The sequence below is a fragment of the Neurospora hispaniola genome, assembly GCF_033458365.1.
Source record: "Neurospora hispaniola strain FGSC 10403 chromosome Unknown B0T23scaffold_1, whole genome shotgun sequence".
Classification (NCBI taxonomy): Eukaryota; Fungi; Ascomycota; class Sordariomycetes; order Sordariales; family Sordariaceae; genus Neurospora; species Neurospora hispaniola.
In genome coordinates this window covers 2,971,927-2,987,851 of record NW_026944406.1, presented here as the reverse complement: position 1 = coordinate 2,987,851, position 15,925 = coordinate 2,971,927, and the positions used below count along the sequence as shown (strand labels likewise).

Sequence of the window (15,925 nt, the reverse complement as noted above, 5' to 3'; positions counted from 1 at the left end):
CGCCTCCGGGGTCAGACTGGGCGTTTCTAGCCCTGACGAGTACGGGTTGATGTCTTGATGCTGACCAAATTCTGCTAACACATATGCCATGATCTTCAGGGTTGGGCTGTTAGTGCAAGGAGATCAAGGTGGAGAATTGAAGGTCACCCTTGGTCTCAGCTCTCGCAGATGAGACGCAATGTTGTGATACACTCTCGAAACATCCAAACAAACGACAAAAGATCGAAGTGATAAGTAAGAATCCATTTAATTGAGAAATTACTTTGCAGTCGCTCCCCGTCGAAGCATTTGTTTGCATGGGGAGTGACAATAGTAGGTACCTTGTACCTTCTATTCCACGTGACAGCGTGTGCCAACCTAGTATAAGAAAGTCAATTGACAGGCAACCGCCAGGCAGCAGTCGCGATTGTGGGACTCGCTTCACGACAAACGGCGTACCTTCCATCTTATTGTTTGGAACCTGAAAATATACGCGGTGACTCTGGAGATCCTGTTCTCTTCATATATTTCTCCTCCCCCAATCTTCCCAAGCAGGTTCCCTCTTCTTCCTGTTCATTCATCACGACTTCTTCTGTTTCTCACACGCTCGCACGCGCTAGGTACTCACTTTGCCAACCACTACAAAACTCGACCCATCTACGTGCCTCGATAACCGCCATCAAGAGGTCGCTCCTTCTTTCTCGATATCCATCTCGCCTTTTTCTCTCCCTCACTCGCCCTTCACTGCAACCCCAGCCGAGTCGTTGATTATTTACCCAACCTTCCACTAGCAAACCGTCCTTCTTTCTGCTCATCTATCACACCTTCTCTCTAAACACCGCTCACCTCGCACATCACTCACATCGACCTCAGTCCAATCACCACGCAGGATGACAACTACGACCACAATACCAGAGGAGGACACTCGTGCTCCCTCGTCAGAGGCGTATCTGGCGCGAATGCCACTAGAAGTCCTGACGAGAATCACTTACTTCGTCAGAACACCCGACCTTGGCAATGCGCGCTTGACGTGCAGATGGCTGGAAAGCGCCCTCTTCCACTCGTTTGCCTACGAGTTCTTCCGCAAGAAGCAGTTCATGGTCTACGGACCCAGTCTGCAAGTCCTCGTTGACATATCCAAACATCCGGGCTTTTCGCCCTACTTGAAACATGTAATCATCGGCGCCGACCAAATCCTCGAACCCCACAGAATTCAGTCTCGGCAGGACGAGGCAAAATTGCTGAACTGGCACCTCGCATACGCTGATCAACGAACACTGTTGGCATCAGGCCGTGCACGGGACATGCTGGTCGAAGCCTTCAAGAACTTGCCCAACCTCGAGACTGTCGATCTTCGAGATTTCCACTCTCCCTCGCGGACCCGCGACGGCGACGCAGGTTGGACCAGCTATGGCTTTAACACCTTATCCGAAACCACCGGAGTTAAACATTTCACCGGACAGCCGCGGGTAGGCGAAGAAGATTATCCGACGCTCTTGTTCACACTTATCACCCACGCCTTGGCCGCGGCCAAAGCACGCCCAAAAGGCATCGAAGTGGTTATCAGAGAAAACTGGGCGGTGCGCGACCATGGCTTCCTGGTACCTCCTTACCTAGAGCCAGATTTTCTGCCGGTATTGGCGGGCCTCAAGAAGCTGCATCTCGTGCTGGATTCCGACCTAGCCACACACAGGGACATCGAGATTCAATATCTCCTGTTCAAGAAATTCCTTGCGCTCACACCCAATCTTACCTGGCTGAGAGTCAACTTTGAGAGATCAATTTCACACTATGGAGGGAAAGAGGCTCTGCTTAAGTGGCTGGCCAGCTCCCTTCGTCCTGGTATCTGGTCATCGCCTGGCCTCATTAACGCCGATCCTTCCCGTTTGCCGCCGCCCGTCGAGTTCGACCACCTGGAACAACTCGACATCGGTCAACTCGATGTTTCGGCAAACACTCTTTATCGCCTATTTAACAAGTTCTCTTCTACTTTGAAAGCGATTAGCCTGCGCAGGGTCAAAATCCAGCAAAGTTCTGACCAACAGACCTTCGACCAGGACGACGACGAGCAGAACCCATGGATCAAATTCTTGCGCAGCCTCAAGAAGGAGTCGTTCCCACATCTTCGAAAATTGAGCCTGAGTTTACTGAGCGCGGAGGTCAACTCCACTACTTCCGGGGCTACGCTCCACTACCCAGTATTGGGGTTTGTTAATCCAGACGAGGCCGAGAATCGGAAGGGCATTTCATCAACAGGGTATCAAAACCTTTGGGGGTTAGCTCAAGCCATTGGGGACAGGACCTATACTGGCCTGAAACTGGAGACGTTTCTCAGCAACCCTGCCGCAGACATAGCTACACCTGGCAAACACATCACAGGTGTTCCGCGTGAGCAGCACCCTTCTTTTTATCAATTTCATCACCCTCAGCACCACATTTTCCATTAGCCAACCTCATCAGCCTCAATAGGACTTTCAAGCGGAAGTCGGTCAATCAAGTCTGTTGCCCTTACTAACGACACATCTTAGGCCCTGGACAATCGGACGACGAATCAGATTTCGACTCAAGCGACGATGACGACGAGGGGTCGAGTGATGATGACGGCAGCGCGGCGGACGATTAGTTGTCGATGGTTGTTCCGAGGTTACAGCGCTGGTCTATTCCTTCTATATTGAACAGGAAGGGATGGTTATGGACGAGAAGCTTCAAATTGCTTTCATTGCTTAAAGTCGAAGATACCCGATACCCGCGGAGAAACTGTGTTGGTTTTTAGACGCAGGTACTGGCAGCCGTTATACCAATCAGCCAATATCTTTTGTAGACTCAAAAGAAAAGGTTTCTTTAAAATGGATTGCTCAAGCAGATTATGCAAGTGCTTACTTATTTCTGGTTTCCGGTTTTCCGGTGTAGCCACTAACGGTCAGGGCCTTAGGCCGCGGTGCGTCGCCACTAACAGCTGTTAACAACGTCACTGCCCCCTGTGACTGAACCTGTCCCTGGAAGTTCCATAATGTGATCATCATCTCCACAACCTTAATTCGACCACCAAAACCCACAGCGGCCCACTTTCAGCTCCAGTTTCACCAGTGACTCTGTTGACATAGCCACACAAGAAATTCGTCTTGGAGTCCTCCCAATTCGTCGCATCTACTATTTATCCCAGGGCCCAACGACGACTGTTTGATATTCTGTGCTCTCGGGCTTGAATCATACAATTCCACGGCAATCAAAGATTACACCAACAATACAACGCCCACCATGCCGACCTCACTAACAATACACCTCGTCAACACCTCCCCGACCCCGCACATCCCCATCCATGCCTACATCACGGGCCTTGCCATCCCCTCGATGGCCCGCGTCTTCATCCAGTCTGACGGCCGAACTACCTACTTTCCTCCCTCGCCTCCTCCTGGGAAAATTCTCCAGCCCTTCCCCGTCGATTGCGCCATCCCCGTCCCTCCAGGCCCTCACCCAACCGTTGTCACCATTCCGCGCATCGCCGGTGGGCGTATCTGGTTCTGCCAAGGAGACAAAAAGCTCAAGTTTATGCTCAATCCTGGCGGACCGGGAGGTGGCGCCGCGCTGGTTGAGCCATCCGTCTTGAACCCAAGCGATCCCAACCGCGATGTGGACTTTGCGTTTTGCGAGTTTACGCTGAACGATCACCAGCTTTTCGCCAATATCTCGTACGTGGACTTTGTGCCGAGGTTGCCGATTGCCTTGACGCTGGTGGAGAAGGGAACGAGGAGACTGCAGCATGTGTCGGGGATGCGACCGGATGGGCTGGAGAGGATCGCGCAGGGGTTGAGAGATCAGGCGGCCAGGGACGGGTGGCCGTGGGACAAGTTGGTGGTGCACAGGCCGGGGATGGATAGACCGTTGAGGGTGCTGGCGCCGACACATGGCGACGCGGTCGGGGCCAAGTTTGATGGGTATTTTGAGCCGTTGGTGGACAGGGTCTGGGAGAGATACTGTCATTTTGGGAAGCCGTGTAACGGGGGTCATGGCGCGGTATTCAATGCCGATAAGCCTCCTGGTCCTCCACCCGGACCAAGACCAGGTGATGCGCCGGGTGACCGACCCCCTGGCCCCCCACCCGGGCCCCGTCCCGGAGACGGCCCGAACGGCGCCCCGCCCAGGTTCGGGTTACGGCACGTTCTACAAAAATTTCATGGTCACCATCATCACAGCCACAACGGCCATGCTGCAGCTCCTCAGCAACCTTATTATTACCCCGGGCAGCAACAACCTTATTACTACCAAGGGCAGCAGCAACCTTATTACTATCCCGCGCAACAACCTTACACACCCCCTCCTCCCCCTCCTCCTCCTCAAGTCCAACACCAAACCCACCACCTCCGCATCAACACCCAAGCTGCCCCCGGCATTCTAACCGGGCACATTCCCAACTTGCCCTCCGATCCCCTCCTCGTCGGGTCGGAACCCTTCCATCGCCCCACAACAGCCGACATCTTTGGGTGCAACTCCGGTCCCTTCACCACGGGCCCCAACGCCGTGCGAAACGCCATTATCCCTCGCCTGGCAGCTGCCTTTCAGCGGTCCAGCATCATTGACTGCGAGGACCAGCCGTCGGATGTGGAGACTTTTTACCGGTGGCATGTGGATGGGAGACCGACGAATCATTATGCGAGGGTGGTGCATGAGTGGAATGCGGATGGGAAGGGGTATGCCTTTGCTTATGATGATGTGCAGAAGGATGGGGGAAGGGATCAGAGTGGGAAGGTGGAAGGGGGGCAGGTGGAGGTTTGGGTGGTGGAGGTTGGTGGGGGGAATATTTGGGTTGGGTAGGTGGTGGGATGTGGCAGGAGGATCTGAGAGGGTGGAGGTGAGGCATGGGTCGAGGATTAATGAAGGGGGACCGAACATAAATAATTGGGAATTGAGTGAGATGATGGGGCGATGTCAGATATCTGGGTGAAGTTTCATTAACGATGGAGCATGCGATGTGTTTCAAGGTCGAGTGTTAAAAGAGACAAACCGAGGCTAGAACGGTCTAGTCTAGAACGAATTAAAAGAAACAGAAATGCAGCATCACCAGCCAATATCGCCAGAGCAAAACGTACTTCAAAAACCACATAAGCCAGCCACCTCTCAACTTTCTAGTCCCTCAATTCCCTACAACTTTCTAGTCCCTCAATTCCCTACTGCACAACCGATATCGAAGCCACCATGACCAACCGAGACCCATCCCAAAACGGCAACGACGCCAATGCCCTCCCCTTCCCCTCTCCCCGCCAGGGGTGGGATGAAGACCCCATAGCCACCTACTACCTCCGCGCGCTCAACCGGGAGATTCGGACCCTGAAAAGCGATTACGATCTCGCCTGCTCCTGTCACACATATGTCAAAATGGCGGTGTTGACTTTGAGATCATATCTCCAGGAGTGGGAAGGGTTGATGGGGGAGATTATGGGGTGTTCTGACTCGGAGACCGAGGGAGAGCTGGCGAGCTCTGAGGGAGTGGGCTATGAAAGACCGAAGAAGTTGGATAAGTATAGAGAGGGTTTGGAGTTACTGGATACGCGTACGTATTCCCCTTTTCCTATCTACTTGCCCACCCGTTGGTTCCGTTAGAACAAGCCGGATGACGCCGGCGAAGAATTGAGAACTTGAGAGACTGACAAGATAGCTCGTATCAACGTTGTCGCAACAGCCGACCAAGACATACCCCCAGATAAACAGCATTCCGTCCCCTCAACCTTCTGGGCAGCCAGGACTTACCGCACCTACTCCCTTCTGCATCTCTCTCTAGCAGAGACGATGTTGCATTTGATGTCTCCTGGTTCGAGAGTAGCTAGGGTGGTGGTAGAGTGGTTGCTTGTCGGTGTCTTGTCTGTTCTCCCCTCTCCTTCAGGTCCCTATTGATGTCCTTTTCAGCCCTCCCCCAACCCTCGCAAAGATGAGTCAAAGGTCATCGACTAACGACACTTCGCAGAACCATCATCACCACAACTTTCGAGCCGCCAAAGGGAGACAGCTTTTCGCACAGAATGGGCTGGACAGTATTGATGGCTGTCCTCGGCGTAGCATGGTGGTGCGCGGTGTTTAGTGCTGCATGGCTCGTTAGCTTGCAAAGGTGTAAGTATGAGGTTAGGAGGAATTGGCAGAGATTGGAGTTGAATGCCGTGATGAAGGAGGACGTAGAGGTTTTTGAGTGGTGGTGGTTCAAGAGTTTGTGGTGGATGAGTTGGTTGACGACTTGGATTGATGAGCTGTTTTCGGGTGGTGGGAGGGGGAGAGACGAGTGATGTGTTGGTGTCAAGTTTCTGGGCTTTGGCTTGATGGTATGCTAGGTGGAAGAGTCCGTGGTCAGAAAAAGGAATAGACAGTTGAGAGTCCTAGACAGCTTTTGATCAGTATTGATGTTGATGACGGTCACCGAAGTCGATACAGTCCATATTCCACCACACGGTTGGAGTGTCGCACGCTTCCGCGTCTATATCATCGCGGTCTGATGGATCCCGGAGAAAACCCTGACGTTTATGTTGAGGACAACGGTTACAAGTGACATTATTTAGGTTGCCGGAGGGTGTATCAATCGGGAGGGGGGGCTCGTTACAATACAGCGCTTGGTATTGCTTTTCGAGTCCTACATCCGACACCACCGTGGTGTTTATCCGACTGAATAGGTATTCTGTTAGAATACTGAGTGTCGAAGTGGTCCTCTTGTTCCATGGCATGGGGATTGCAATTCTTGACTTACAAGTAGGTACCTTTTCTGGGGTCGCGTACGCTTTGGCCGGTTTGTTTCTGTACATTTCTCCTCGAAAACGGATGCTCAGCTCCAAGGAAGATTTCAGAGGGTGGGATACTACCTCTAGAGGTACAGGTACCTTCAGGTACCTAACCTCCCGAAGTCTTTATCGCGGGAGAAGGCGCTATGATACTGGGGCTGCTTCAGGGGTCATGCATTCCTGGGCTCGGGCTCGGGCCCCCAGCGCTGTAACGGCGCCGATCTACAGCTCGTCCCATCTGCTTCCCAGGGACCTACACCTGCCATGACATGTAGACGGCTAAGGCATCGATGTTCCGTCCCGTCGTTGCCCGATTCCAAGTCCAAAACATCTTCCAACCAGGAAAACACATACAATGGCTTCCACTCCCTCCCAGATCAAGCACTTCGAAGTTCTCTCAGGTTGTCCGGTACACTTGTCTTTCACAAAAGTCCCGTTCTTACACCAACCAGGCTGACTCGCTGCCGGCCACGATCTACCAAAGCGGACGCCAACGAATGCCTCAACTTCTCTGTTTACACCACTGCACCAGACACAACAAGAGTTGCAAAACATCACATCCTCAACGAGCAAGCCACCGAAAACCATCACCCGTCTAGGCAATCTTCGCTTCAAACAATGGCAGAGCCCCACAACACGCCGATGCCCGCGAGCACGCCAGTACTAGCATCTACTCCACGATCATCCTCCCCCGTGCCGCCCCTCTCTAGCCTTGCGCCCAACGCTTCCATAAGCATAATTCCACGACGATTGCCACGACAATAATCAGACGACGGAAGACGTCCCATCGTCCTTCATATCGGCGATTCCATCAAATATAACCTCGCCACGTATACCGAGTTTAGCCAAGCGTTCGAGGTTATCCGACCCAGTACCGCGGAGAGAGAACGAAGCGAGTTCAAGAAAGCACTGAAAGAACGGCGATGGGGCCACTTCAGCGCCATATTCCGGCCATTCTGGGGTACTGGCGGCGAGATGGGTCGTTGGGACGCTGACCTTATCAACTTGCTGCCCATCTCGGTCAAGGTATTTGCCAGCGCGGGCGCGGGCTTCGACTGGGCAGACACAAAAGTTCTAGGTGAAAGAGGTGTGTAGGCACAGATCATGACGTCCCTGTCATGGCGAAGCGATGAGTAGTAAGCTAAAGTTTAACTTGCAGGCGTAATCTGCTGCAATTCAGGTCCCGCAGCCGCTGAAGCCGTTGCCGACTTTGCTGTGGCAATGGTCATCTCGACCTTCCGGCACCTCCCCTGGTGCATGGGCGCTGCGACACTCCCATACTTCCTCTCAACGCCCTCTTCCCCCGACTTCACGACCGCATCCGTGGCCTCAACAGCCAGCAAGACCTTCCAGGCATGCCACTCTCTCGCAACAGCTGTCTCACACAACCCGCGCAACCATGTCCTCGGTATCATAGGGCTTGGTAACATCGGCCAACAGATTGCTGCCAAACTCGGCTCAGCTTTCGGCATGAGGATTGCATATTATGACGTTGTGCGCAAACCTGCCCCCTTAGAGTCATCTCTCGGGGCTACTTATCACTCCAGTCTAGAGAAGTTATTGGCTATGTCCGACTGCGCGGTGCTCTGCACACCTGCTTCAGCCGATGGGAGGCCTATTATCACCACGGATGTCCTGAAACATATCAAGAAAGGCTCAAGATTCGTGAACGTTGCACGGGGAAGTTTCGTCGATGAAGAAGCACTGGCAGACGCGCTGGAGGACGGGCGAATCAGCGCCGCGGCCTTAGATGTGCATGCTAAGGAGCCCAGTGTGAGCCAGAGGCTGGTAAAAATGGCATTTGGAGAACATGACATTGTCAGAAGCAACAGTCAAAAGGAGGCAAAATCCAGCTTCGACCACCCTGGAAAAGTCATGTTGACCTGTCATAATGCCGGTGGTACGGTCGAGACGCATATCGGGTTTGAGGAACTGAGCATGAGGAATATCATGGCGGTTCTGGGAGGGCAGAAGGCTATAACTCCGGTCAATATGCACTATTTGAAAGCCACGGAGTATAGGGCACTGTCAGTTTTTTTCCTCTTCTTCCTCGCTTTTCGTACTCGTTCATCTTTGTCCCTCTGATTTCGGTAAAGGAAATGTTGGTTTATTCCCAGCTTGAGAGTTTGGGGTCAATGAACCACAAGTAGAATGAAGAATCATGTCTGCGGTTATCGAGAAGTGACCAAATTCTTGACTGACCAAACTCTACTCAGGTCGGCGATGATCAACGCGACAGTCATTGGTGCCGCAAAAATCAAAAGACCAGCGAAGGTTAGTCCATGGTGGGGGAGGTACATTTCCGAGGTAGCTGGTGATGAGTTCAAGGGTCAGCCGTTACTCGTTGAACGTGGACCAAAGTAACGCATAGCCACAAAGAATTACTCGAGCTTACAAGATCATTCAGAATCAAAAGAGCCCGACACCAGATTATCCAGGGGTAAACAAGAGCATAAATCATTGCAAAGTCACAGAGAATTCTTGAGTCTACCTAGGGTAGGTTTTTTGGAATGGACGGACGCAAAAGGTAACAGTTCACGAATAGAGGTACATCAGCATATGTTTATCGGACCTAATTGATGTCAGTCTTCCCTGAGCATATGGAGATGATGTACGCTGGACTGTTAGTGTGGGATGACTTGGGGATCATTTGCAGCATACCCATCACGAGTTATGCATATGAAGAGAAGCAGATTTCTACACAGTTCATGCATCAATCCTACCTTTACTCACTCTCTGCTGACATTTTTGTATAGTACCTAATTATGTTGACATTCTGATATCTTGGTCCAGCGCCATCAGACATCCCGTCAATCTCCTGAGTTATACAGCTGCTTCATCGCATATACTCGTATCCCAGAAGATCGCGCAGTCCCGCTCATAATCGTCCTCTTGGGGAGAATTTGGACCATCATGTGTCATAACTTCATATAACTCATCGGTTCCCCGATTGAGCTTCAATTATCCAAATCCCGTTCGCTTGGTTTGAGCTACCCCTTACCATGGATACCTACTCACAGACATCCGGAAGGTGAGAGCTAATTTCCGAGTTTGCTGATCCAGAAGCCAGCCAGCCTAACAGCACATCAGTCACAGTCCGCCAATGGACGATTCCGATTATACCCTAGACAGAAGATTGCGCAGCTTCCGGAAGCACTTTACTGATATCAAACCTCCAAGCGCGCTCCGTATCGGCCCCATCAAACCGCTGTCACTCCAGCCCAAGCGATCGACCAGTTTTCCACAAAGTCCGACTCCTGACAGCAATCCCGACTACAGCAAACCTTCTTTAGACAACAACAGCAACAATAACAACACCGACACAAGTCAACCCCTGAACAGCCTGACCACCCTTCTCCCTCCAACCAGCACGACAACCAGCTCAACCACCCCCGACGACTCAATCAACCTGAACACCAACCCCTCAACCAACGCCACCAACATCCTCACCCGCGCAGACATCATCCGACACATCCAACTCAAAAAATTCCTCGAGGCTTTCGTCCGCCGGCGCAAGAACCTGAAAACCGAACTCGAGGACCGGCTCCGCTTGCTCAAGCAAGAAGCCAAGAACAACCGGCGCCGGAGACAGAACGTTTTCTTCTACCCGTCATCGGCCACCTCCACCACCGCCGCGGCGAATAATGGAAATATCAGCAACGGGGACATCAACGTAAACGGAATGCTGGATCTGCAGAAGGAGCAAAGGATTGATGGGCTGGTGGAGGAGAGAATTAGACTGGCGCACGAGACGTATGAGCAGCAGTTGGCTTTGTTGATTAATGAGTTTGTGGTGGTGGGGTTGAGGGAGGAGGTTTTGAGGGTTATTTGAGTTTTTGTTTGGAGGAGGAGGAGGGGGGTTGTTGCCGGCGATGGGAGACGTTCGGTGAAAATGTTGTGAATGGGTTAGGGGTATGTTATGGGGGCCAGGATGTATGGGTTTGGGACTCATTCAGTTGCCTGCCGTCATGAGCTGGGGGTGAGTTTGCGGATGTGGCTTTCTTTTTATGTTATTTCCTCCTTCATCGCCTAATACTGCTAATAATACGGATGGATTACATTGCAGCATGGGTAGCAATCTTGTCTACTGATTGGCTTTTGTTTTGCTGTAACCTTTGGTTTTCTCATAGATTGGTGTTGTTGGGGGGCATTGGAGTAATTGCATGATATCGCTGGGCCTTTTTTTTTTTTTTTTTTGTTTTTTCTCTTTTTTTTTCTTCTCTTTACCTCTCCCCTTTTTCATTTTCTTTTTTTCCTTTTTTTTCTCCTTTTTTTCTGTTTCCTTTTTTTTTTTTCTCATCCTGATACCGCTGGATGGTGAATACCTATCTGTGAGTGAGTGAGCCTTATCACAAGATTATGATACACCTTCCCTTCTGGGTTGTTCATCTCACTCTACATTTGGAGCAATGGGCGTGAATCGCTCTGACAAGGAAGGTGATATCGATACGTCTGGTTGCATTGAGAACGTGAAAGAACTACCCCAAACACAGGGAGTCATGATGTAACTCCTCATTCCAATCATCACTCCTTCTCTAGAATACCGTTCATGAGTTGCGTGTCCGTTAGAGCAAAGAACAGCATTGCGTCGTGTCGCTGAACACATTCCCGGCCATGACCCATTACTAATCTCTTTGTTATCCTCACGTAAAATCCCCGCTTCTGTCAACCTGACCCCCCTACTCAACAGGTAAGATCCAAACCGCTTCATTCTTTGGTTCATGGTTGACGATCTACCGGCCTCACAGATGCCAAGACCGAGCGGTAGTTGAGCTTATCCCACCATCACCCTCAAAGGATCCTCCCAAGGTCAGCATTTTAAACAACTCTACGACGCCCGCTCGTCACACGTGCTGCTTACAAACTTCCAGATCTCCGGGGATAAGCCCAGAGGCCACTCTTGTTGTTCCTCGACGCTGAAAACCCCTCTTTATTGGAAACATGGCAAGAAATATTGGAAGGATGGTCGTGACCCCTCTCAATCAACGCAACCCGTCCTGTTTGGCGGTTTCCTTATGTCTCACCTCACACCTTCATTGACCAGCCATGTCCGTCATCTAGCTTCCGCTAATGCCTCGAACGGTAATGAAGAATGCGGAGCCATAGGTACCGCGAGTGTAAGCCTAGAGGTAGGTACGGAACGCCACACGGTTGGACGCATCCATTGGCTGTGCCTCTTCAGGACTTCAGCACACCACTCACCCTTCCCAACTTTCCCCACGGTAGACTTTCCATTTGAAGTTGTGCCAACCGCATGCGTTTCATCTTTCAACTTGGCACCTTCCAATCCCGGCAGAACTTGCCGTCTGGAGAAGTGTACCTGCTTATTTACGTAGATACTAGGACTGGAGGTTGATATATTTGCCAAGTTTTCTACGCGGTGCACTGTTGGATGATGATTCAACTCTTACCAATTGTTCACAAGGGCAATGGAAATTGTCAGGACCACTCCGTCACACCTTCAGTTTATTGGCATGTGTTCCTTCCACCATCACACGAGCCATTGACATCTCGCATCTGATGGCCTGATCCACTTCTGAGGCTCTTTGGGGAACTAACGACATCAACCCTCCCTGAATGGATAGGTACATCGTAGGCAGTTCCCACGGAGGAGACTTTCATGCTTCTGAGACTTCTCCCCACTACTTTACCCTATTACAACAACAAGATGGCGACCCTTCCAATAAAGCCGAGACGGTGTCTATGATGGCTGCTTCTTCCAGACTTAAATACTTGGCAACTCCGCCCCCCCGGGACCACGGTCTCGAATTTCATCTTTGTGTTTCAAAACGGGACATCAACTACCCTCCGCGATAGCCAAATCGGGACGGCCCAGCTCACTGCTACGACGGGAATTTTATTAACTTGCTACCACCTGTACCTTCCCTTTCCCTGCGTTAGATCCGCCAAATCTCTTTCTCCAAAACTCCTCTACCCCGTCTTCCGTGCGCAAATACCACGAACCATATTCTTGGGACAGTTCCACAAACAACTATACTTGAGGGTGACACTTGCCAATCATCTACTCAATCACAGTAACCTACCTCTAGTGCAACAAGCATCAACGAAAAATGGTCCAACTCGTACAAACAACCTTCGCCTTCCTCGCCCTTGTCCTCACCCTCTCCACCGCGGCCCCTCTTGGCCTCACCGCCGCATCCACTTCCGCCCTTTCCCACTCTCGCACCCTCACCCAAAAGAGCTTCTCCGGCACCGGCCAGATCCGTACCCTCTGGGACGGAAGCAGCCACGACGACCTCGGCTGCCTCACGGCTTCCGGGCGCTGGACAACCGACGAGAACCTCTGCGGCACCTTCGTCGCCGTGCGCAAGGATGGAGACTCGATAGGAGCCACGCAGTTTACACTGACCAGCAAAGAGGCCGGGCCGTGCGAGATGTCGGGAACTACGTTTGTTTGCGAGAAGGGGAGGGACGGGTATAGTTTTGGGGTGAGTTTACGTTCTTTCTTTTCTCTTAGTCACTTGCCTTACTGCCTTGCGATGTCTGATTGATGCGACGTTGGGAGTTGTAGAGTTGACAGCTGACGATGGTTGGTAGATCTGGCCATTCCCGAACGGCGTTCCCGGAGTCGAGTGTCTGCGCTATGGACTGTATGGCTTGATGGCGAGCGTGCAAGGGGGACCGCCAGATGTGGATGCGAAGCCGATGGACTTGAAATTCACTTCGTATGTTGAGAAAGGAAAGTATGTGTGGTTGACGTGGGGTCCAAAGCTTTGAACAGGTACGGAGATAGGGATCCTGATCATTGTTTGTGGTTGCTCATGGTACCTGTAGATGCACATGGTGGGTTCAAGACATGATCCAGTCCATGTCGCTCGTTATACCTCTCCTGGTCCACACAGTTACCCAACAAACTCTTTTTCTTTGGAATGAGTGACCCAGTCATATAGACAGGACCGGACCATTATGTCTATTTTGTCACCAGTCTGTGGCATGATCGTAAACCGAAATGGCCTCTGGGAAGGTGCACTGAGCTGGCTGTAGGAGGAAGGTGAATATGGTCAGCTTTGGGACTCTGTTACTGAGTGTCCTTCCTTTATTCAGTCATTTGACTTCCAGCCCGTGAAGTAAGAGCTCTCTTCTCAGAGCGCTTCATACCCCATGCGTAACATTTAAGGCCCCAACTTTCTACGGCCTGTTCCCAGAAAAAAGAAAGAAGAGAAAAAAAATTTACCATTGTTCGACGACACATCTAAATCCAACCTTCAAGCTTACGGACTTCAAATTCGGTGCTTTGGTCGACTTTTTACTTTGGATCTCGACTTCCCAACCTCCACTATCAATCCAACAACGTGACGAGAATCCTGTTAACCCATCAGCCTATCTTACCGGCCTCGTGATTCACTACTCAGAACAAGATCAAGCAATCATCAACGGTATAAATTCCTATAACTCAGGTCACCGTGGGACTACTTTCACCAAATGCTAACTAGTGTCTCTTGCAGATTTCACGATGTCATCTGCTACAGGCAGCCTTCTACCTAGCCAACTGGCCTTGATTTTCACCCACGAACTCATGAACATGAGCGCCTGCGAAGCCAGGAACAAATGGAACAAGCTTGCTGAAGCCAGCGGGCTCAGTAATCATGTCGCCAAAATCCTCGCCATTGCGCTGGGAATAGTGGGCACTGTAGGTAGTGGGCCAGATCAATGGATCAGAGCTTTGGATCAAATCATAAGACCCACAGTATGGAAGAAGGTGGAGCGCGAAAAGGCCATGAAGTTTGTTGTCGACACAGTCGTACCGAGCAACAAGCCGAGCGATGGCTCCCACTTCTCTCTACTATCTTTGGTCTTCAGCCATTCGCACGAGTTACTCTTGTATCGTGTCCTTAGCGCTCAAAATTTGACTTTGGACAGGCTGATAGTTTCTCCGAGCACCTTTCAGCTGGCCCTTGACGACGAGATGCAGGCTTATGCCAAAAAGGGATTCAACGTCTACTGGAATGCCTTCGTCAAAGGGCCCTGGGCAGATGATTTCGTCAGAGACCATATCTATGAGAAACATAGCGTTAACAGGTATAAACTTCCAGGTTTAGCACAGGACAAAACTGGCCACTACAGCAGAAGCGACATTCAGGAATGGCTTGACTCTAAAACAATTCTGAAATTTTACAAAAGCGTCACCCAGCGGCCGCCCAATCGCTTGTCTCTGGACCCCAACAACAGCGCCACGCCTAATGACAATTTACTCGACATGTTCGGATCTCTCACATTAGAAACAGATTCTGATACTGGTGACAAGGGAGATTCCAAGGATACGTCCTAAAACAACGTAAGCCACTCCAAGATCTTGAGAGGTTGATATGATATTTCAAAGCGTACACTAACATGTCACGGATTAGACCAGGTTTCCCACGCAGATCAATGGATGGGAACCAGCTGGCTAGCCCATGATAGCCACACACGCAAACCACATCCGAATTTTCACACGGTTTACTAGACAGCCCCAGCCAGAGATGCGCGACCAGTCAACCAGCAGTTGAGAACAGACAAACCAAGTGTGATCTTTTCTGGTTCAGAGTAGGAGTTTTGCTTCTCAAGTCCGGGTCGGTTATGGGACGGACATTCGCACCGAAGCCTGGATGGATAGCGACGCTCGAAATCAACGTGATAGTTGTAGTTATGGTTCACCAAGCGTTTCGGTTACTTTCATTTCCGTATACTCTAAGGGATAATTCTAGCTGTGCATTGTCTCAACAATCATTTCCATTTCATTGATACTGGTGACCTGAAAACAGTAATGTTGTGAAGATGAAGGGTAGAAAAGACACTGTTTCTGTTAGTGCTAGCGAGTGTTAGTGCTAATAGCCCTACCAGACTACGTCCCGGAGTCATGCATTTCAGGCGGCCCAAGTACTGACTCGCTAACAGTAGCTTGCGATCTGCTAGCACGATGCCTTACACAGACCAATATAGCGTGCCTAGATTTGCTGCCCTGACCTCGAACCAATCTCGACCAAACAGAGCATGAACACATGTTGAAATGAACTTCCCCCGTAATTGTAGGTATGTATTGCTCGAATATTTCCATTATGATATGAAGACCATTGATCTTGATAATGATGAGACTGTAATGCTAGAAATTTCTTTCATTTCGAATGCCGTGGTGATGCACACGTCTTTTGACTTCCCTCCGGTGTCCTTTATGCTTTCAATCCTCTAGA

General features: G+C 50.9%; 7 protein-coding genes across 7 annotated transcripts; all 7 read left to right on the top strand.

Annotated features, from left to right (window-relative positions):
- Positions 1–692: 692 nt before the first annotated feature.
- Positions 693–2,856, top strand: B0T23DRAFT_17594 (uncharacterized protein). The gene is made up of 2 exons (XM_062832997.1): positions 693–2,367; positions 2,508–2,856. Exons 1-2 carry the CDS (start codon positions 870–872, stop codon positions 2,600–2,602), a joined length of 1,593 nt encoding a protein of 530 aa, XP_062697085.1. The 5' UTR covers positions 693–869; the 3' UTR covers positions 2,603–2,856.
- Positions 2,857–2,942: 86 nt separating this feature from the next.
- On the top strand, positions 2,943–4,791 carry B0T23DRAFT_434603 (uncharacterized protein; the record flags this gene model as incomplete). Its single annotated transcript, XM_062840502.1, has 1 exon — positions 2,943–4,791. The coding sequence occupies exon 1, from the start codon at positions 3,238–3,240 to the stop codon at positions 4,789–4,791; it is 1,554 nt and encodes a 517-aa protein (XP_062697084.1). The 5' UTR covers positions 2,943–3,237.
- A 256-nt stretch (positions 4,792–5,047) lies between these two features.
- On the top strand, positions 5,048–6,080 carry B0T23DRAFT_17550 (uncharacterized protein). Its single transcript, XM_062832984.1, has 2 exons — positions 5,048–5,527; positions 5,657–6,080. Exons 1-2 carry the CDS (start codon positions 5,173–5,175, stop codon positions 5,866–5,868), a joined length of 567 nt encoding a protein of 188 aa, XP_062697083.1. The 5' UTR covers positions 5,048–5,172; the 3' UTR covers positions 5,869–6,080.
- Positions 6,081–7,092: 1,012 nt separating this feature from the next.
- Positions 7,093–9,101, top strand: B0T23DRAFT_401052 (D-isomer specific 2-hydroxyacid dehydrogenase; the record flags this gene model as incomplete). Its single annotated transcript, XM_062838548.1, has 4 exons — positions 7,093–7,138; positions 7,507–7,824; positions 7,918–8,764; positions 8,954–9,101. 4 exons carry the CDS (start codon positions 7,093–7,095, stop codon positions 9,099–9,101), a joined length of 1,359 nt encoding a protein of 452 aa, XP_062697082.1.
- Positions 9,102–9,460: 359 nt separating this feature from the next.
- B0T23DRAFT_369930 (uncharacterized protein) lies at positions 9,461–10,703 on the top strand. The gene is made up of 2 exons (XM_062836559.1): positions 9,461–9,768; positions 9,828–10,703. Exons 1-2 carry the CDS (start codon positions 9,740–9,742, stop codon positions 10,567–10,569), a joined length of 771 nt encoding a protein of 256 aa, XP_062697081.1. The 5' UTR covers positions 9,461–9,739; the 3' UTR covers positions 10,570–10,703.
- Positions 10,704–12,659: 1,956 nt separating this feature from the next.
- On the top strand, positions 12,660–13,491 carry B0T23DRAFT_17516 (uncharacterized protein). The gene is made up of 2 exons (XM_062832981.1): positions 12,660–13,186; positions 13,270–13,491. Exons 1-2 carry the CDS (start codon positions 12,809–12,811, stop codon positions 13,273–13,275), a joined length of 384 nt encoding a protein of 127 aa, XP_062697080.1. The 5' UTR covers positions 12,660–12,808; the 3' UTR covers positions 13,276–13,491.
- A 414-nt stretch (positions 13,492–13,905) lies between these two features.
- Positions 13,906–15,032, top strand: B0T23DRAFT_434595 (uncharacterized protein; the record flags this gene model as incomplete). The annotated part of the gene is made up of 2 exons (XM_062840501.1): positions 13,906–14,134; positions 14,204–15,032. Coding segments are annotated over 2 exons (1,053 nt in total), but the record flags the coding sequence as incomplete, so codon positions are not given.
- Positions 15,033–15,925: the final 893 nt, after the last annotated feature.

Excerpts from the sequence above, each read along its gene's own strand:
- B0T23DRAFT_17594 (XM_062832997.1), top strand. The coding sequence starts at position 870 with ATGACAACTACGACCACAATACCAGAGGAGGACACTCGTGCTCCCTCG. Across the intron at positions 2,368-2,507 it reads ACACATCACAGGTGTTCCGC|GCCCTGGACAATCGGACGAC; the intron begins GTGAGCAGCACC and ends GACACATCTTAG.
- B0T23DRAFT_17550 (XM_062832984.1), top strand. The coding sequence starts at position 5,173 with ATGACCAACCGAGACCCATCCCAAAACGGCAACGACGCCAATGCCCTC. Across the intron at positions 5,528-5,656 it reads TTTGGAGTTACTGGATACGC|CCGACCAAGACATACCCCCA; the intron begins GTACGTATTCCC and ends TTGTCGCAACAG.
- B0T23DRAFT_369930 (XM_062836559.1), top strand. The coding sequence starts at position 9,740 with ATGGATACCTACTCACAGACATCCGGAAG. Across the intron at positions 9,769-9,827 it reads TACTCACAGACATCCGGAAG|TCACAGTCCGCCAATGGACG; the intron begins GTGAGAGCTAAT and ends ACAGCACATCAG.
- B0T23DRAFT_17516 (XM_062832981.1), top strand. The coding sequence starts at position 12,809 with ATGGTCCAACTCGTACAAACAACCTTCGCCTTCCTCGCCCTTGTCCTC.